The sequence below is a fragment of the Lepidothrix coronata genome, unplaced genomic scaffold (genome assembly GCF_001604755.1).
Source record: "Lepidothrix coronata isolate B3197 unplaced genomic scaffold, Lepidothrix_coronata-1.0 Scaffold86, whole genome shotgun sequence".
Taxonomy (NCBI): domain Eukaryota; kingdom Metazoa; phylum Chordata; class Aves; order Passeriformes; family Pipridae; genus Lepidothrix; species Lepidothrix coronata.
In genome coordinates, this window is record NW_016690266.1 from 1,231,878 (window position 1) to 1,252,979 (window position 21,102).

Sequence of the window (21,102 nt, forward strand, 5' to 3'; positions counted from 1 at the left end):
AGTAGAGGAGGATGGGAAAGAAAGGAAATTCCTGCAAATTTACTACCTTTTTTAACTTAAAAAATCCCCCAGATTGGTAAAAAAAAGAAAAAAAAAAGACAGTTCAGTATACTCCTCAATACCAAAGAAACAATTAGGTTAATACTGAAGAAGCCACTGCTCATAGGCTTATTTTAAAGGTTTGATTCTGTACTACAGGAATTTAACAGAAAAGAAAAACACAGAACCAAAGAAAGCAAGCCTTGGGACAGCAGCACTGGATGTGAGGCCTCTTGCAAGATTACCTCGACTGTCACTCCTTCTCCCTGAACTTGCCTTGATTTTGCAGTTATGAAAGTACAAACCCAGGGTATTTGTATTCATGGCTAACACTAGTGAATATAAGACCCCATTTTTTTCCAATTAAAACGAGAGCTGCAGGCAATAGAATACCTTCTACTTTACCAGTGGTCTGCTGCTGTCATTTTCCTATTCTAATACCTTGGCTTTGACTATTGTCTTTTATTTAGGGGATTGATGACGGTCCTGATGGCCTGAAGCTCATCTCTGACCTCATTCGAGAGCACCTGAAAATAGAAATCAGTGTCCTTATGGGGGCCAACATAGCCAAGGAAGTGGCTGACGAGAAGTTCTGTGAAACCACCATTGGTAACTATTGCAAAGAGTCAATTTGAGCTGGTAGCTGGGGTTTAGTATCACCTGTGGCTGGGCAACAAGATAACATCTGGAGGAAGCAGGGGGATGTGACAGGTCCCAGGTAGTCCCCGGTGGTTCCAGAGTGGAGCAGTACCTGCTGAGGTCCTTCAGGGAGGCAGGATTATTTCTGAAGAGTTCAGCGCTAGAAGGAACAGATTCAAATTGACAGTGGGTTTTTCAGTGCTAGAGCTAATTTAATCCATTAAAAAAATCACAGCTTAGTCCTGTTTCTGTAGGAGTTGGCAAGAGCCACGTTTTGTGTCTTAGAGCTCAACACTGAGTACATTGGCAGCTGATACACTACACAGTCTAGATAGAGAAGTGTAATCAGAAGCTCCTATGTGCTCACACTCCCAGAGGTGTATTTCTCCATCTTCACATTTCTTTCTTTGGAAAAAACTCCCAGTAACATTCTGTTCCTTCCTCCCATTCAGACTGCTTGCCAAGACACGGCCTCAGATCCTCCCAGGCCTGGGTCTGACCTGATTTGGAAAGTTGATCCAGTAGTTTTTAAAACACATTGCTTTTTAAAGTCAGTCAAAATTAAAGTTACATCCTTCTATAGTTGGGGAGGCAAAAGAAAAATAAATTGTGTTGCAATAGTGTTCCTTTGCCTTGCAAATGTTACAATAATAGCGAAAACTGTACCAACTGGGTATTTGCTGCTGGCAGAGCAACTAGGCCCAAATAGGACCAGATATGATTAGGAGATCTGAGCTATATTAATTTTCCTGGAGAGAATTTAACTTCTGCTGGCCTGGTTTGAAGCCATGTTGTGATGATCACTGTGCAAAGAGCTTTGCCCCTTGCTTTTGTCCTCAGAGAAAGCCACGCAGCCCATAAACAGCCACCGCAGAGAGAATTGGTATTGTGAAGAATGAGAAGCAAAGCTAAAGTTTCTCATGAGATGGGGCAGAAACCGCCCAGTTACCACATCAGAGTGTGGTGCCCCAGGCCAGTAAAATCATTGCTGAGCTCTCCCTGAAGGAAACTAAGCTACCTCCTATAAAACTTAAGGGGAACTCAAATCAGAAATCTTTGCCCAGCAGGCCATGGGTTCTCTGAATCAAGGCAAACCTCAATCCTTTTACCACTTGGGGCTCTCCTTGGGCAAGCACTGTAAAGACATGACATGTGGCCTCCATAGAACTGGTAGGAAAAGGCTTCCAGCAGTGCACACGTTCAACTTCATCATCTGTGGATCCTTCTGTAATAATAAATAGGGCAATAATCATTTGTGTTCCATAACAGTACTTAGCAATGACACGTTACATTTTCAAAGCAGAAATTATACCAGAAAGCACAGAGAGTGGTTTGTAAATAATATCTTTTGCAAGGTCTGTGGTTTTACAATGAATACTGCATTAGGGGCCATCTACTTTTAAGCTCTTTAAAATCTTATTAAGCGATGATGGTCAATGCTCTGGGGCTTGCCTACATTTAACACCGGCTTCCAGCAGTGGGAACTGCTCTGGTTTAGCAACACCCAGTTACTGAGATCACAAAACCTGAAGTGGTCCCTGGAACCTTATGTCAGGTTAAGCTTAACTGTGTGCACTCTGAAACATGTGAAAATATTCTAACTTTCATCCTTCCTCCCCACAGGCTGCAAAAACAAAACACAAGGGGAAATCTTTAAAGAGTTAATGCAGACTCCCAATTTCAGGATTACTGTGGTGCCTGACTCCGATACAGTGGAGCTTTGTGGAGCCTTAAAAGTGAGTGATTTCGAACCAGAATGTTCCACTAGGGCCAAATACTACCCTCACCTGAGCCTTCTGTAAGCCAGGGGTTCTAATTTGACTCCTGTCACCATGTGATTGAATGAGTGCAGACAAGATACATAGTTCACGTGCCAGTTTTTCAATGCGGAAAACAGAGAAAATCAGAAATAATACCAAAACTACCAAGTTTCCAAAGAGGGGGCACTTCAGTGAGATTCTATATGTGCTGAAAGTGACTTCAGACTGTGATCCTTTCTGCTTTTTTTTTTGGAAGTGGAAGATGGGAAGGGAGAAGTGCAGAACAATGGTGAGGAGTTGTTAAAGGTGCTTAGGATCCTGAAAAATATGTTTAGAGCTGTAGAAAAGGGCAATTCTACTGATCATTTTTGTAGGCAAGCCCAAAATTTGATCTACTGCAGCATCAGCATTGAACCCATGCCTGCTTAAATCAGAAACCCTCAGAGAAAACCTAGAAAGGCGTGGGATAGTTTAAATAGTTAAATAGAAGAAAGGTCAGTGAGTACTGACTTGGAACTAGCAGAAGAACAAAGTATTAATTGCATACATGCTACATGATTGCAATATCAGTGTATAAAACAAGCTGCTTTGATTTTTGCCCATGGGAATAACAGTAGGTACTTCTGAAAAATTTTCTAGAAGTCCAGTGACTTTTGTCCAACACTCACTACCTGGCCCCTTTCTTCATAAGATAAACTTGTGGCCATTGGAAATTAAACCTTGTTCTGATGAAAACAGAGCTGTGGGATTTTCTTAGAGCTTAGTGCACACCTTGTCTGACTGTTTCCTTCCCTCTTCTGTTTGTAGAACATCGTGGCAGTGGGAGCTGGGTTCTGTGATGGACTGAGTTTCGGTGATAATACCAAGGCAGCAGTGATACGCTTGGGCCTCATGGAAATGGTGGCCTTTGCCAAGATGTTCTGCAAGGGACCAGTGTCAATAGCCACTTTTTTGGAAAGCTGTGGAGTTGCTGATCTGATCACTACCTGCTATGGGGGTCGCAACAGAAAAGTAGCAGAAGCCTTTGCTCGCACAGGAAAGGTAAGGAGGATTATGAAATACTTTACACTAACGTATGAAGAAATCCTTCTGTGTTTTACAAAGGCATCATTAGCTGTTTATCTTCTTGATAACTGCTGGTATCACAGCAGTATCCCCTCTGATCCAAGTAATCAGTCTTCTCTCTTCTAGTCCATTGAGGAACTGGAAAACGAGATGCTGAATGGACAAAAGCTGCAAGGTCCTCAGACCTCAGCTGAAGTCTACAAGATTCTGAAACAGAAAAATATGCTGGATAAGTAAGTGCTTTGATTTAAAAAAACAACTGAATCAACAGCAAATTACAAGTGTTTCATAGCCTCCTTAGCAGTACTTGTGTTTAATTATCTTGTTCATTTCTGCAATGACTACTTTCTACAACTTGGGCCACTAGTAGAGCCTGGCCTGACTCCTCATTGCCATGGTCAGCTGAATAGGATGGAGGCTGAGCAGCATTAGAAGTCAAATCACAGACATGGAGAGAGTTCAGGGGATACTGTTAGTGTCTAAGGAAAGACAGAGAAATGAGAGATCACATACTAGAAATGCAAGGAAAACAATCACAGAATATTCTGAGTTGGAAGGGACCTAGAGGATCGTGGAGTCCAACACTTAAGCCCATACATAGGAAACAAAAGAAATAATAATGTAAAGGAGCCTCCCAGACATCCCCATCTCCCAAACAAGATTGAAGGCCATACAGAGAGTCAGCCTGCAGATATGATGTGTGGGTTCAATCTGCGATCAAAGGGTTTCTTGTTCTCAGTGTATCACCACTGCAGCTTGCAGCAGTCCTGCTCTCAGTGCAAACCTTAACTTGGTTATCTCAGTACAAAATTTGGGAGCATACTCCTAATCAAAATTTTTACATGCCTTAAAAGGTAACATGTGCTGATATCAATGCTTTAGTACCACAAATACTGCTGAGATAAAAAGTACCTCTAATTGTTTGGGATGATGTAAGATTATTTACAGCTTGAAACCTTTGCCTCATCTTACACAACAGAAAACCTAAACTTCCCTCCATCCTATTTCCTCCCATCCATTAGCAGTACTGAGAGGTCAAACACAGCTAAATGAATACTTAAAAAAAACCCAACCCTATTGAAATTATAACAGATACAGAAGATTCAAGTAGCTTTATCTTTCAAAAATGAGAGAGAAAAGAGAAGCTCATTTTGACAGAATGTGAACTTTAAATCACAACTTGATCCAATATTATCCTATAATTGCACTTAGTTACATACTCAGCTCCAAGTCATTCAGTGGACTCATTTTTTACCACATAATGACTAATTCAGCTTATAAAAGGAAAAGAATCCTTTAAGCCATGAAAAGAAAATCATTAGACATTTTCTTTCTTTGTAGTCCTTTAGATACCAATAATGACTCCAAATAATATATCCATTTTGCACACAGCAGGAAAGAGAGAACATGCAATTCAAGAGTGGTTTTAAATAAAAAATATTGGATAGGAATTTTGTCTCCAAGACAGCTTTTCTCTGCTATCACTCCCAAGATTTGCCCCTAGCTTCTCTTCATTGGCCTATGTAGTCTTCCAGTAAAGGCACCTCCAAGTTACAAGTATACTGTAAAGAGAAACAAAATTTTTCCACTTTCAATATAACAACAAATTTTTTTTCCATTAAAATGGAATGGAAATGTATATATAAACTTTTAACAACTTTTTAATTGCTATGTGCTTCTTTTAGGTTTCCATTATTTACAACCATCTACAAGATCTGCTATGAGGGTCAAGCGATCCAGGATTTCATCATGTGCCTGCAGAACCACCCAGAGCACATGTAGAGGTCCCCTCTCCTCCCTGGCTGCATTCTCACCTTCCCGAGACTTCTGTCCACTACCCAGCAATCATAGAAACAGGTTGTGTGACAACACTTGCTGTAAAGGCAGCAAAGAATGTATTTCATTATCCTTGTTCTGGGGGTAAAATAATCTGCCTTTAATTTCAACGTTATACCCAAGGAATAGGAAATGAATGTAAAATTTAACAGTATGAATTAATAATGTGGGCATTTCCCTAGAATTCCTTTCTTGTTGACTGAAAACAGTTCCCCTTCTAATTTCCATAACAAGATCTCAATACAGCTCATGAGAACCTCAACATTTTGCCTACTAATGCTACTTACAGAACAGCACAAAATACAGAAAAATTGAAGAACTCATTCAAACAGACAAATTATAGTTAAAAAAAAAAACTCCGACAGCAATAACATGCAATCACATGGGCAAATGTTGGGATTCCATAATTCCCCTCGAACACAAATAACATTTTTTATTTTGTGACATTTAGGCCCTCCTTGGTTTCATTTCTCAGTATAAGCCTCTCTGGAAAAATCAATATTGTTACTGTGCTCAGACACGCACAAGTGTTCAGCAGATGTATAAATAAAATGGTTTAAGCGTGGGGGAAAGGAGAAATAAGGGGTTTTGGATGGGGGTACTGTTTCAAATTTGGGACCCTAGGAATCATCAGTAGTAGTCTGACCTTCATTATAAACTTACTGTATTCCTTTAAGATACAGAAAAAAAAATTTGAAATAACCGAACACCTTTCTGTTCGCATCGGATTTTCTCAGCAAGTCTTTGTCATGAATCGGTACCAGCTGAGAGGGGAGAAGTGGAGGATGGCAGAGAGGATGGATGCACAGCTCAGCTTGCACCTTGTGCACTGCTGTTATTTTGAGGGCGCAACAAGTAACAGTGAAAAACCGTTTGTGATACTTGACTTTCATACAAGTATGAAAACGACCGCTATAGACGCACAGAAATACATTTGAAACGGGGCTGCTATTTTAACTCCACTGGGAAACTCCACTGGTCTGACTCCAGTGCAGCAACCCATGCCTTTCCAGACTGCAGAGTAATGCCCTGATCCTGATTAAGCAACGCATCTTACACTCCACAAGAGAGATCTCCATCTACTTCTGAATTTTAAACACAACCTGGTGCACATGCCAGGGTTTTTTTTATCGTGCTACCAATGGCGTAAACTTTAGAACCACTGAAGTTTTTAAACCTTATAGTTGTACTTAGGTAACTTTACATACCTGGTGTTTTTCAGAGTTAAAATCATCTACAAAATGAACAGTGGTGCATTTTATAAGCTTTAATACCCTTTTGAAAGATTCCTATTTTGAGAGAAGGCAAACAAAAAGGAAGAGTAACCTACTTTTGCTGTGCTTTATCTGATTTTTCAAAATAGCAGAGAGGAAGGCAAGTGGGTTTTTTTTAAGCTATGTATTCACAGGTAGATTGTTTAGAGGAAAGAAAAAAAGATTATAAAATCATTTCAACTCATTATAGAGGAATATTATCAGAGTAATATATATACGAATGTATTGTAATTACAAATATATTGTAAAAATCTCAGTCTCACAGCTAGCAAAGCTAGCTCAAGTACCAAACAATGGCTGCAGCACCCCTGATCCCTGCTGGACAGCAGCAAAGGCAGCTCAGCTTCTCCAGTCACAGCCAACGGCTGGAGGCTCAGAGGGCAACACCAACATTCCTTCCACTGAAATGGGAATCATGTGGCCAAATCCTTTTCACAAAGCAGGGAATTTATGATCTTCAATTTCAAGTGGAAAAGTAACATATATTGCACAGTTTTAAAGTATCAAATAGATGAGGATGGGATAGAGAATTCAGGAACCTCCTTACTTCATCGTCAGGCTGAATTTCTGATAAGTCATGTATGAGCTAATAATAACATAGAACATTTTACATTCAAAGTGTATCAAATAACAGTTTAATAAAGTGATCAATATGAAGACTTGATGTAATTTCATTTTTCAACATTCTTACAAAATAAATTACTATTGTAATAGTGGTCCTTTACTGCGCTTACTCTCGCAGTTAAATCATCATCAGCTCTCAAAGAAAAGGACAAAAAGAATCAATTTTCTACAGACATTTTATTGATGAACAGTCTTGTCTTTTTTTTTATAACATATTTTTTTTAACCAGTAAAATAAGTAATTTTTTTACTCCATAAATAACACAAATTAGCCCTTATATCTCAATCCAGCCAAAATCAGTGTAAAATACTTAGTTCTATATTTACATTCTGTACCAAAATAGGAAACACATGTTCAAGGTCAGCCAGTTCTCTCAAAACAGTTGTTTTATCTCCAAGGTAAGCTTCATATTTGAAAGGCAACATTTGCACTTTGAAAGTCTGGTAGTGTAAGACCACATTATTCAGTGTACAAATAGCCCCAAATCCTGAAGAGCAATACACACACAGGAGCAGCACCCACACAACCAGACAAGCAAAAACCGGGGTTTCAATCTCACGGGGAAAAGACCTTGAGCTGCTCAGCTGGCTGAAAGTCACTTCCTGGAAATGAGGGGATGAAAGGACATATGATTCCCTCTCTATTGGAATACAATTAAGCAGAAAGATTTCCAGTACAGGAAGATTTAAAAACAACTGGCCCTCATGAGGAATTGTGGAGATGTCTGCTCTTAAGTGACATATATCTTCCCAATTCACTAATGCACAGTAGAAAGAATGAGCTGCTTTGGACTGACAGTCAACTAACGGGGGACACGATTCTCTTTCAGTAATTAACCTACACCAAAGGCCATGACAGTCTCCCAAGACCTCAACTCATTTCAGGAGGAATGAATTGCTGCTTTTCAGTGTGGTTTTACCTGCTGCATTCTCCAGCCAAAAGCTATAATTATTTCTTGTAATTGAAACACTAGAAAAATGTGTTCCTAAAGTATGACTTCCCTTGACTTCTAATTGAAATGCTTTGAACTACCGGGGTCAGAAAAGTCCACAAGACTAATTTATTTCCCTAAGCAAACATGGAATGTTTTTTTTAAAAATTAAAACTGTAGACACTACATACTGAAAATGTTTCTACTACAGGTGAGCTACCTCATGTATCTCTTAGCACAACTTGTAGGGCTCCTGGTGCCCCATTTACGCCGGTGAGAACACAAAGGCTTAACTGGGCTACATTTCAAAGTTTTCAGGCATAAAAGATGCAATAGGACAGACTGGCCACCTGCAGTCAGGACACCTAATGGAGATGCCTGCAAACTTCCTATTTATTTAAAAGCGATTCTGATTTTTACAGCATAAACTACACTTAAGGCTACACAACTGATTGGTATAAAGCTACATTTTTAGCTATGTTCTACACTCAAAAATGGCTTATGCTTCCTACTGTATTTACTTTATTCTTAGAAACCTGAGATGTTTTTACTTAATTCATCTTAAGATTTGGAAGTTCACAGCAGGCTAGAAGCAAAGACAAGCACAACTGAGGTAGTCAGCTTTACTCAAATATTCTTTATGATGATTACCAGTTCGTTGTCACTTTAAATTGAACTTGACACATTCCTTGGCAGTTCCCACAAGGCTACAGCTGCTAACAGCTGCTAACCCACTGATGGGACACAATACATTGATTTTTCTGACTGGAGTACTTTCCCCACCCGACCCCCCAAAGTCACGTCCAGTTCTGCAGTTCACAGCCAGCTGAAGGGCTGCACACCAAAGAAATTACGACTGGAATCTCAGATTATTAAGGCAGTAGCAGTTTTACTTCACTGGATTCACTGATGCAGCTACTCAGCAGGTACTGGTGACCTTGACCACAAGAGCTCCCATAGATTTTTCCCTGTCAGTACAAAGCACTACAGCCCCTTTCTTTAATTAATGCATACAATTCAGAAGTAGGTAAGCATCGACTTTCTAAGCCATCTTTCAGTTAATTCTCAGGAAGAGAGATTAAAAGAAGAAAAACTCTCAAGATAAACAACTGTGTAGAAGATAAAAATATTCAATTAAATATAACAAATCTCACATTTACACAGACAGGAGACCAGCATATCAAATACTGAGCACAATAAATTAACACCAGTTAAAAAGTTTAACAGGTATAAAGTTAACCAGAAAGTTCAGACAGTGCAAATATTCCACAGTAAGGAAAAATAACCAGTAATTTTTTTCAAGTATCAAAAGCATTGTTGTTGAGTGATACCATTTCAACTGCATTATTGCACAACAGAAAAAATACAATATCAAGCTCTGGGACCTAAGATGTATTCTCAAACCTTTATGTTTCCAAGGAATCAATTTACATTGACTGATTGATTAGTGTTCACTTATCAATCTTAAGTGTTTCGTAATTTGAACTTGCACAAATTTAAAGCATTAGAGTCCTGACTTGTATTGCTTCTCTGAAACACTGGTTTAAGTCTAGCCTAGGCCTTGTATAATTCAAAGCAAACTTAACTTGCAGTCAAGAAGGGGACATAACCCAGTGCAAGGTACTCTCAACTGTGATGCCTTCAGACAGTTTTAGGTTGCACCTTACTTGCCTCAGCAGTGTCCTAAGAGTTTCTTTAAATAAAAAAAACAACAAACAAGTCCAGTAGGCACTAAGAATTTCTTACAATCACGATGGAAGTCCTTTAATAATTTAAAGTTTAATTATAGCTAAATAAAATTTACTCCACCTCCCTACCTTCCATTTTAGAAAGGGATCCAGTCACTGACAATTCTAATATCACAGCACATTTAAGAAGCAGAGTAACGTCATCTTTGCACTTTTTTAGTGCACTGGGCACGTCCATTCCCTCAAGTTTAACACTCTTCCAAGTATGAAAACTATCCTAAAAGGACAGACAGTGGATTGAATCACGTGACAGTTTCTTTTACTCTAAATGGGACTATTTGTTATACATTATAAAACCATCCTTACAAGGGTCCTATAGAGCAGCTCTCCTTAGCTTGATATTTACTCCTTTCCTTCCTCTTCTATATTTTCTCATTATTAGTTTTGTAGCAAAGTGTACCCGCAAGTGTTTCAAAACATCTGATTCTCAACTTATTGCAAATACTCAAATAATCCACAGTATTTACATGTGCAAGAGAAAGTGGAGGTGGAAAATAAAAAAAAGGAAAACAGATTAGATTTTCCTTACACATTCAATATAGTTTTTGGTCTAGAGACATCATCATGGTCCTGTAAGATTATAGCTGCCATTGCTACTGGTTTGCCCTTCAACAAAAAGTGAGAACATTTGCAGTTATGTTAATACTATTTAAGAAACAATAATGCCATCATTCATTACTTAAGAAACAAACCAACAAAATAAAAAATGATCGTAAATTCTATCCCAGTTTTACAGTCTGGATATCAGTACTGAAATGTATTTGCCCAGCAAATTACTCTGAGAATATTCAAATATTTTATGTATTAAATTTCACAGTAGAACTGGCACATGCTAAATGAGAATGGGATTTCTAGACAGTTGTCTTCATTATCAGTCTGAAACTCCATTTTGTGCATGTAGGTATATGCAAATGAACCCCAAGAATTAGCTGCTTTACCTAGTATGAATTCTGAGAAGCCTCAAAGCTGCAAAATCAAGTTGTGGTGACAACTGCTAACCACTGATCTATCCCATTAAATTATTCCTTCACCCATAAATTGTAAGAATTGACAAAACAAACAAATTCCCAACCTGTTCAGGCCTGGGTTATTAGCAGTGACAACAACTTATTTTTACATGGCTTTCAACTAAACCACTGAGGTATATTTCCAGTTTGAGGATACTATGCTACCTGTCACACAACAGACATAACAAAAAAACCAAAACAACCCTCAGTTCTGTTACAGAAGAGTTCTTGTTTCAGATCTTAACTGAATTGCCAGGTAGTCTAACACAGTTGGCATAGTGGATCTTGCTACTGAGTCAAAAAAACCAAAGGTTGCAATTCAGGAAAATACTGGCACTTATTGAGATGACAAGGTAAATTTTCCTCCTCTCAAAACTCTGGCTGCTTTTGTCAGCACCTCCCTGACTACTGCCTGCACCAATACTTGCCAGGAGAGATGAGGTTCAGCAGAAGACAGCTTCCTGCAGAGACAAATACTCTGTGCTCCACAGTAAGGAGTGCAACATAATAATATATCATCTCGGAACATCTTCTGGCCCCGAGCTTAACTCTATGCACAGAGAAACAATCCTGTTAGCAGGGGAATTAAGTTGGCCATCAGTAGCCAAAGGGTTACCACCAGGCTGGACGAGCAGGAGCACAAGTCTAAAATAAAAACAAACAAACAAAAAACCATAAAGTTTATAAATTTTATATTTAAAGAGAAGATAAAATAACAAAGAGAACACTAAAAACCATGAAAGAGCTTAAGCAAACTTCTTGACTAAACATTAACTGGTATTTAGTGAATTAAGCTTTTTACCTCCCTCAAAAAGAAAACTGACTCTGATCTTTCGTGCTGGATTACAACACTAACACTGTCAATGGGAAGTTACACAAGTGAGAACTCACTTTCCACGAGGTGACAGTTTTTAAGATTACAATAATGATATGGCCTTCAAAACACAGACTGGATTTCCTGGTAAATTCCCAGGCTAAAGCTAGATTTCTGGGATGATTACCAGGAGACATGACATGAAGGAGTTATGTTTCAGACACATTTCTCCTGGGTTAGCCACCATTCTGCACAACCGCAGAGCAAAAAGCAGGGCACCTTTGCTATCTTCCTTTACCTCCTACACCTGGGATCTCTGAATAGCCATGGCTTTTCTTTCCTGCTCCCAACGGTCAGAGCTGACACAAATCTTTGAAATTTTCAGCTATAGAACATTAAAGTTTCACTTCAGCAAATAAGGCAACCTACCAATGGGTGCAGCTCTTGTTAGGTTAGAAGCTGGAGGATCCCGCTCTGGGGGGCAGGAGTCACAGAAGTCTGAACAGGCTGGGCAGAGCAGATTCCCAACATGTATCCAGCCATTCATCTGGATGCTCACAGTTAATACCTGACCTGAGCGGCTGCACAAGTACGCAGTGTCCTTGACCCAAACATGCAGCCCTTGTGGAGAACAAGAAACCTTAAAATAAAAAAGAGTCAAGTCGGTATTACACTTTATCACAGCGGGGGTTTGGAGGCTCTTTCGATAAGTAAATGGGACATTCAGTAAACACCTGGTATTAGAGCACAGATGAACTGCAGGTATTTTAATGCACTCAGAGCAACTATTCGGTTCAGGAATGCTTTAAAGCATTCTTTTACACATTGCATTTTGTGCAATGATGCAGATCATCAACTGAGAATAAGTAAAATTTGGCTTCTGCTCATGTCTACTTTTTAGTTGTGCAGCTGTTGAATGTGACACCATTAGTGAGATAGTCCTGAAGAGAATGAAGATAATGAAAAATAAGTGACATGTGCACAGTGCTCTCCACCTCTGAAAAATCAGAGTGACTAATTAGCATTAAGCTTCAACAACAGAACATTTCATATAATTATTCCTTCTTACCCCAGTGACACTTTCTCTTCAGCTAAGACAGATGATGTCCCTAGCAAGACTTGGAGTAACACACAAGCCATCCCAGAGGTCACACACTTAACTTAGCTAAATTACAGGCTTACGGGTGGAAGATAATTGTTTTCAAAGCATGTCAAATGACTTAGAGATTTGAGGGAGAGAAGATCATGTTCAGTGTGCAGATGCAAAGTTCTAAGTCATAGCTGACATTTTATACCTGGCTTTTCTCCTAAGTGTTACTTAAAAAAAAAAAAAAAAAAAAAAAAAAAAAACCAACACATACTTACTTGGTAACATCCACTACCCCAGTCAGGGTAACTGAGTTTCCTCCTGCACTGTTCCATAACAAAAGCAGATTTCTGAATAAGACATACAGAGTTTGGTCCATATTTCTCTGCACCATAGTTTTTGGTAGGATCTAAGGTAGAAGGAATATACTTAATTGCAACTTACTAGAGAAACAAAGTCCACATCAACTTAAAAGCCTATAATGGTCAATATCTCCACATGCAACTTAAAGTTTACTTTTGGAATATTTCAGACCCTTAATCATCATCAATTTGGGAATTATACCATCTTGAAAATAAAGTGGGAAGAAACACAAGATTTTAAAACCAAACAAACCAGTCAACTAACCACAAAAAAAACCCAACCAGCAAGCATTTTCCATCAGAACTATGTGGTTATGCTTGCCGCCAGGGAGCACCAGCTGTGATTTCTGGCTTCAGGGCAGAGGGTGTGTTTGTTTGTTTTTGATACAACTGCACAGACAGGTAATATCCTCCAGCATTCTGCAGTTCTGCAGTACTGAACATCCATGCACTACCCATATTCCGGTAATTTGCAAAGCTCCTTGCCTTGAACAAAAACCCCACAAAAGAGGAAAGTGGAATTATGTTTCAGACACTCAAAAAACAACCAACCCACCCACCCTAACCCTTTGTGTTATATCTGGATCATTTGGGGTTATTATCTGTTCTGCTCTTCGGCAATTCTTGCATTAGATGTGGGAGTCTGCCTCCTAGGTGTACAAGGTAGTACTGCTATGCTTCTAACCCCAACACAGTGTTTACACAGCTGGTAGGGTAAAACCTGACTAGTGAAAAAATTCACATCCAATTAGTTTGAATATACAGCAAGTCCATTTCAAATTAAGAAATGCAGTCTCTGCAATATCATATTGAAAACCTGAGTACTGACCTGGTTGGTTTTCAATTATTCTGCAGTCTGAACTGCGTTGAAATTCACCACTTAAATGCCAGCTGAATTCCTGACTAAAGGGACAATAGTCAGCAATTTCTACTGAGCCACCATAATAAGGCAATTCTTCTGCTGGTACTCCATTAAGATTGTCGAAGTACTGCAAAACAAAATACAGTAGTGAAGCAGTTTGTGCAAAGACAAGTGTACAACTGTTTTTAAACAGACCCAATCACTACACCTGTAAGAACACCAGTTGTGACACTCAGGAATGCAGTTAACAGCAACTTACAATACCCATGAACCAGAAAAACCGGAAGTATTTAAGAATATATAAATAATGCAGAGATTCACATTTGTATGTATCACTCCCCACTCCTGCCCCTGCCTCCCCTCTTTGTAATCAGTGCATTCCTTGAGATGTAAACAGAACACATTTCTTAGTGTGCAGGGCAGCAGACTAGGGGAAGAAATACCCCAAACAAAACATTCTGAGGGATTTCTTTTACACAGCAACTTTTCCATCTGGTATTTGGTTAGATGGTCAAGAAACCTCCTTATTGTTTTATTAATATCACAAGGGGTTTTTTTCAGACTCCTTGGAATAAACTAGGCAGACATTTTTCACATTATCTACCCTTAGCTACTAGTTGAGAAGAAAAAAAAAACCAAAAAACCAAAAATATAATCATCTGGCTGCAAAGCTTAACAATGAAAACACTTCAGTTATTTGTTAAAGTAAGATCCATTATACCTGATATTCCTGAGGTAACTGCTTTGGAAACTTTTGCAAGTTGCACACTGCTACTGCTCTTTGGTCCTGTCTGCAGGTTAACTGCAAAGGATTACTCCTCAAAGTGTCGCAGTATGGACTGATTAATTGCCTCCTCAAAAAAGAAAGAAAAAAAGAAGAATAAAAATCCCACTAGATCACTTTAACTGCTTTACATAAACAGTCTGTCTAGATTCTTTGTTCCCATTCTCCCCTACAATGACACAAAGAACCATCAACTTCTTCTCTGGAGGCTAATTACTGTTATTTGTCTGGGTATGACCTTTCAGAATATCAAGCCAGTGATCAAAATTACAATGCACTCACCTATTTAGTTTTAATGACACTGCTTTGTAAACTTAAAAAAAAATATACAAGCAAAACAGGCCCACTATGCAGCTGTGTCTTAGGAATGTATGAGTATTGAAAGGAACAAACAAGGCAGGCTTTGTTTTGAAGATGCCTATCACCTCCCTTTGTTGCTTTTAGTACAGTCTAGTAATGCAAAATGACCCAGGCTGCATTTCCAATTAAAAGGGACAAAATGAGAAGGCAAACACTTTTAGATTAAGACCTACCCATCCTCTCTGAAGCACAGCCTTCTCATAGTGTAAATGCATCCTACACCCTAAGATGTTTGGCTCTGTATTTATTGTATTGAGTGGGATGCAGCGCAGCATTCCTTGTTCATCTATATGTGCCCCTACTTCTTTTCACTGAGTTACATTCGAAAGACAAATACAAACAAGCACCAGGGTTTCCTCTCAATTTTTTTTTAGAAGACTGTATCCTTACTTTTGCCTCTTTTGGTCAATCCAGAATTTGCAGCTCTTCATTACAAAGTCACAGCCTTTATTGCGTCCCCAATCTAATTTCTCTGCCATGCTGTAATTTGCTTTATACCACCTGTAAAGGGGTTTTAAAACGAGAACGTGAGGAATTTTGCAATGATTCATGTTAATAAAGAACAAGAAATAGAGGGTTATTCAAACTGCCGAATGTAAATATACTAAATATGCTCATGTAAATACGCTTATGTAATTTGCTTTTAACAAATATATACCACTAAGGCCAAATATGACTTAAAAGTATACTGCTTATATATGCAACGAGTAAATATGCATGCGTAAGGAAAGAAGCTATCCAAAAGATAAGAAAAAGGAGAACTTGAAGTTTTCCCCTCAAGCACTGATAAGAGCCTGCGTGGCCCAAAAAACGAAACTGCCATCACAACCAAGAAACGAAACTGGGTGGTGACTTTCCTGGAACAAATGTATAAAAGACTGCAAACCACTCTATAGGGTGTGCCTATTGGTGAGGCCCCCTTTTGCAAAGGGCTGCTTTGCTCGTTCATTATCGAATAAACAGCCTTGCTGCTAAGAATCCTTGATTACTGGCTTCATTTATAACAAGAACATAGTTACTTCAAAAATTAGCGTTCTGGTTAATAAAACTCAGCTCAAAAAACTTCGTACTATGCCTTAAGGTCTTCAAATTAAGAAAAAGGGAAACTATCCCTGCCTGTAACAAAATATACTACAATTACACTGTTTTTCAAGCTCCCAATGAACTAGAAGAAAATTTCATGATCTGCAAAGGAACAATGCATACAGAAAGATGACATTTTAGGCAATTTCTGTTTTCTATCTGCAAGAAGAGCTGGGGAAAAAAAAAAATCAATATTTACTGTATGCAATTAGAGAAGACTTACATCAGGAAAAAAAGTAAACAGACTCCCAGAAACAGTACTATGCATTGCAATACCTGCTTTTTAAGGCTAAATTAAGAATGGGTTTTGAAATACATGAAGAAAAAATAACATACGGGGTCTAACTCCTTGTTTAGTGTAATGCCAGTTATGAGGATTAGCTGCTGTGGTGCAGATGGGTAAGTACAAATGCATCAATTCTAAATAAGATCAAGTACAATGAAAACCAAACACGAATGAACCAAACCCCAACCCCTGTTCTTAATTCCTACCCTGTGTCTTCCATTAATGCCAAGGTGATCCTGGAAAAGACTCGATTCTGAGTATGGGATCCAGTCATTGCTTCATTCTGAAAGTTACCAGTTACTATTAGTAAGCCACTGAAAATCATCATTGTAAGAAAATCCTTCCTATGAAAAGGCATTTTATTCCCAGTCTCTTTTTACTACTGACAATCAAATCCCATCCTCCTTCATAAAAGGTCTGTCCTGAAGCATTTCCCTTCTAGGTTACCTCACTGCATACACCAGTGACTAGAAAGTGTACCTCTGCCAAAAACCTAACACAGCACAAAGTTATAAATAAAAATTAGTTTAAATGTCAGGAGGAAAATAAGTGTTTTCTTGATCAGACAAGGTTCTGGAAGACAGATGGCAAAAGCCAATGCCAGGGCACATGAACAGAGATGAAGTCAAGGTAATGAAGAATGATCACATATTTGATATATGAAGCAGAGGGCAACAAAGTTGAAATGATTCAAAGGACTATCCCCCTTGCACTAAAAAGGAAGCAAACCTCCTCAAAAGGGTAAATGGCAGACAGAAGTAAGAGACATTTAGTTTTTCAGTAAGCATCTCAAACTCATACTCTGAGACTTAGCAAAAAGGTTAAGAGATAAATGTCCCATTTCTGGATAAATTTAAGTATTTAAGTATTAAGTACTGTTTGTGATGTATTTCAGTGAGGTTTGATACTCCTGCATTTTCAAGGTTCCAGTAGGTACCACACTAAACCTAAAAATCAAGGTGAAGGGAAGAGACATTGCCACATCCCCTTTCATTCCTAGTGTCAGCACTAACCTCCAACAATCTCTTCTCCCAGTGATTGAGCTCAGTACCCATGCCACCTTGATTTTCAAGCTCCATTCCCTCTAGAATTGGACAATTAAAATGTTTTCGAGCTTCTTCCTAGAAAGAAAACATTTACAACTCTCAAAATATTGAGATAGAGACCCACATGCAGTCCTGCTGCTCTATAATTATCTTTTAAAAGTATTTCAGCATTTCATTTTTTACTATTTTATTTTCTTCTCAATGTAAAACACTTCTACTCAGAGGCTGACTAAGCCACCAAGAACCTAACACTCTGCCTACTCATCTCCTGGTAATAAATGAGCAAAACGAGGGGTAATTAATCCAAGTTTGCTCCATATACTGTGTTAGATTTAAAACAAACAAAAAGATTATCTGTGGCCAAATATGATTAACACTACAACTTATGAGTATATGTTCTTTTGATGGCACAGAGGGAGAGTCAGAGGCATGGGAAGTAAGAAAGATTTCCAAGAAAACTCGAGGAATTTCTTTTTAAACATGACAAAACGTTAACTATATTATTTTGTAATCAATAAAATTAGAGAAAATATTAAAACAATGCTTTTAAAGAGAAAAGTAGAAAATAGAATGATCTTACAAATGAGAAAAGCAATGACAATGCTATCTGTTAAAGGAACAGGAATACTAGGTGTCTAAGTCTGAAGGAAAACATCTAAAGAGTAGGATTAAGGAATCTCTTCAACATCAGTTTTGCTTAACCTTTCATAATTTACTTCCCAGTGCCTTCCTTGTCTTTCAATATTAAGTCAAATTTATTTATTTCATACTGTCTGCCACCCATTTTCCACTTTGGATCCACCCTCTCAACTAATTACACGGTCTTAACGGAGTAGGCTTTGGGCCGTGCTTTCAGGGAAAGGGTATTCAACATTAGGTTATTACTTCTTAAAGAGTAAGGAATATTTTATGACTCGAGAACATGATGGGAACCTTGGCACACGAAGTTTAGAAGTTACTCCACACTTACGACTACACGAGGCGTTACCAGAAGGTGAACAGCATGGCGCAGCATTTTGCCACCACGTACGTCCCACAACCTCACTGCTCTCTGCACGACTTTATTGCTCCACTGATACAAACCTAGGCTGCAAGGAGAATGCTTTGGTTACAAACCTTTCCCACAAAGACTTGCTACTGTGAAAAGATTTTTCTCCGTAAGAAACAGAATCACGGATAGTCTCTGTGCTCCCTCCAAGCTTTCTAAATTAAAAATTTTATTATGCAACATTTCTCCTTTTTAAGATATGTGTTCATTATACACACAACTCTGATTCAACAAGGCAAAATAAGATTATTAAAAACATGTCTATAAACTCAAGATATATTTTCGACTGTTACCAAGAGGGTAAGAAACAAAATTCAAAATCTCAGAATGGCTATTATAAAAAGGTGAACAAAGAAGGCTCTCTACCCTTCCACCTCCAAAAAAATCTCTAGAAGAACATTTCTACCACATCAACTAAACAAAGAAAAAAAAAAAGCAAATTGTTCATTCTATAACAAGTCAGAAAACTCACACAGCAGACTACACACATCGCCAGTTCCGCATAACTATAAACCTTGAATGATACGTATCTTAAAAACAAACTGCACTGACATTAGGCAGCCTACAGAAAACACAATTCTCCATTTAGAGAGGTGTTCATCAGCATCAAAATTTAGGCACAGGTCATTGTAATGCTTAAGTTCAAGTCTCCTGATAAATGAAATCCTGTCTTAATTTGTAATACATGTGGATAATACAAGTGCTCAATAGCAGTGTAAAGAAAGACTAAAAAACCACCACATACCAATGTTTGAACATAATACAGGCAAAGTGCTCTAATAATGGAATGAAGCTGGATTTTCAACAGGCAAGAACACATCCTAAAAAGGCAACAGGAAAATATCTTTCAATGGGAGTACCAAGAGGTCCAAAAAACATGTAATACCTTTCATTAAAAGGAGGGAGTCCATCTGCATATCTTGGTGTCAAAGGTTTTCCATCATCATCACGATAAAATGCAAACAGTCCAGCAGAGAACCCCTTCAGGTTAAAAAACAAGCACATGGAAACCTTTGGTAAGACATTTACATCCAAACTCAAATGCCATGAAAGAGTTCCCACCCCAGCACAGATACACTGCAAGTAGCACATACACTGCAAGTAATGTGCTCCAAGGCAAATAACACATAAATTCAAGGAGGCAAAGCAAGAGCTTTCCTCCATCAAACATCCTCCTCTTACAACAAGCTGGAGGCATGTGAGCAAGCAGGCACCAATTTCAGGGAAACACATTTTATAACATCAACTCTCACCAGTGCATGGATGATCTCATGTTTCACTGTAGACAACATGCCAATGAATTCCTGAGCTTGCGTTGAAATCATATTTGGACACAAGTTGGCATATCCTGCTATTGGCCTGGAAGACAGTTTTAAAGTTAAATGGGTTTCAGTAAAATACTAGCAAATTCAAATCACATTCACTTGAAGCAGTAGAAGATTAAAGAAAATACAGACTAATGTAAAAATAAGTCCTTCCAAACAACTTACCCAATCATTTATGAATGTTTTATCTGTTAAGGATTCAGTGACTAGTTTACTGTGGGGATGGGGGGAGGTGGGATCAACCAATCCCTACACTCAGTGTTCTGCAAAGGTGTCAGTGACAACAGCCTAAGAGATCTGAATTTAGGTAAGACCCTACAGAGGTACAAAGCCTGTGACAGTGACTACAACTGAGCTGGAAACAAGAGCCATGTAAGTAGAGCCACTTGCATTCTCCTTTAAGTCTGTGAACACATGACTCCGTGAACACATGAACACATGAAGCACTCCACCAGAAAGAGGATCTTGAGATAAAGTTTAGGCATTAACAGTGGAGGATTAGCTTTAACTCATGTGACTCAACTTTGCAAGTTAAGCACTGTTTGATGGCTTTGTGTTTTCACATAAATACAGCACTTGTCTATTTCAATAATGACCCCTACCTTGTTATACAACACAAGCAAACAATTAAATTCCACAACTGAACAATGAAAAAACTTGAAAGCTTAATTTAAAAAAGAGTTTGCAACAGAGGGAATACTTGCCTGTCCATTTCAGCTTCCAGCTGGCAGTAGGCTGCATATGCAATGATATTTTCATGGCCACACCTTTCAGTAGTGAGAGCACTAACGTAGAGCACAAAGTCAGCATCTCGAACCCCTTCTTGGTCAGGCGAGCCAGTGGGCCTGCGGTGCCAGTCACTCTCGTTGTACACCCTGCATTGCTTTGCAATGTTCAAATGGGACAATTAATACACTTTATCTATGATCAAAATTTCGTATGACAATTTAATTAGCTTGAAGCTGAGAACAAATCCCATTGTAAAACAGCAGAAGGTAAAAAAACGCCCTATGAAGAGAGTAAACAAAACCAGAGCCAAGGAATAGCTTTCAAATGACTGGCTCTTTTGATTTATCAGACACCATGAAGATGGGAGCTTTAAAAAAAAAAAAAAAAAAAAAG

The 21,102-nt window shown here is 38.5% G+C and overlaps 2 protein-coding genes across 2 annotated transcripts in view; one reads left to right on the forward strand and one right to left on the reverse strand.

Annotated features, from left to right (window-relative positions):
• LOC108500211 (glycerol-3-phosphate dehydrogenase 1-like protein) overlaps window positions 1–7,159 on the forward strand; it is a 15,207-nt gene extending 8,048 nt beyond the window's left edge. The window contains exons 4-8 of the mRNA XM_017820917.1: window positions 510–648; window positions 2,302–2,414; window positions 3,246–3,479; window positions 3,630–3,736; window positions 5,189–7,159. Coding sequence (XP_017676406.1) covers window positions 510–648; window positions 2,302–2,414; window positions 3,246–3,479; window positions 3,630–3,736; window positions 5,189–5,285 — 690 coding nt within the window. The 3' untranslated portion in view covers window positions 5,286–7,159. The remainder of the gene's footprint in view (window positions 1–509; window positions 649–2,301; window positions 2,415–3,245; window positions 3,480–3,629; window positions 3,737–5,188) is intronic.
• Window positions 7,160–7,397: 238 nt separating this feature from the next.
• Window positions 7,398–21,102, reverse strand: part of LMLN (leishmanolysin like peptidase) — a 16,076-nt gene continuing 2,371 nt past the window's right edge. The window contains exons 6-17 of the mRNA XM_017820916.1: window positions 20,685–20,863; window positions 19,909–20,014; window positions 19,542–19,636; window positions 18,578–18,695; window positions 17,575–17,682; window positions 16,768–16,844; window positions 15,583–15,693; window positions 14,770–14,902; window positions 14,016–14,175; window positions 13,103–13,233; window positions 12,167–12,377; window positions 7,398–11,568 (exon numbers count right to left, since the gene is read on the reverse strand). Coding sequence (XP_017676405.1) covers window positions 11,474–11,568; window positions 12,167–12,377; window positions 13,103–13,233; window positions 14,016–14,175; window positions 14,770–14,902; window positions 15,583–15,693; window positions 16,768–16,844; window positions 17,575–17,682; window positions 18,578–18,695; window positions 19,542–19,636; window positions 19,909–20,014; window positions 20,685–20,863 — 1,524 coding nt within the window. The 3' untranslated portion in view covers window positions 7,398–11,473. The remainder of the gene's footprint in view (window positions 11,569–12,166; window positions 12,378–13,102; window positions 13,234–14,015; window positions 14,176–14,769; window positions 14,903–15,582; window positions 15,694–16,767; window positions 16,845–17,574; window positions 17,683–18,577; window positions 18,696–19,541; window positions 19,637–19,908; window positions 20,015–20,684; window positions 20,864–21,102) is intronic.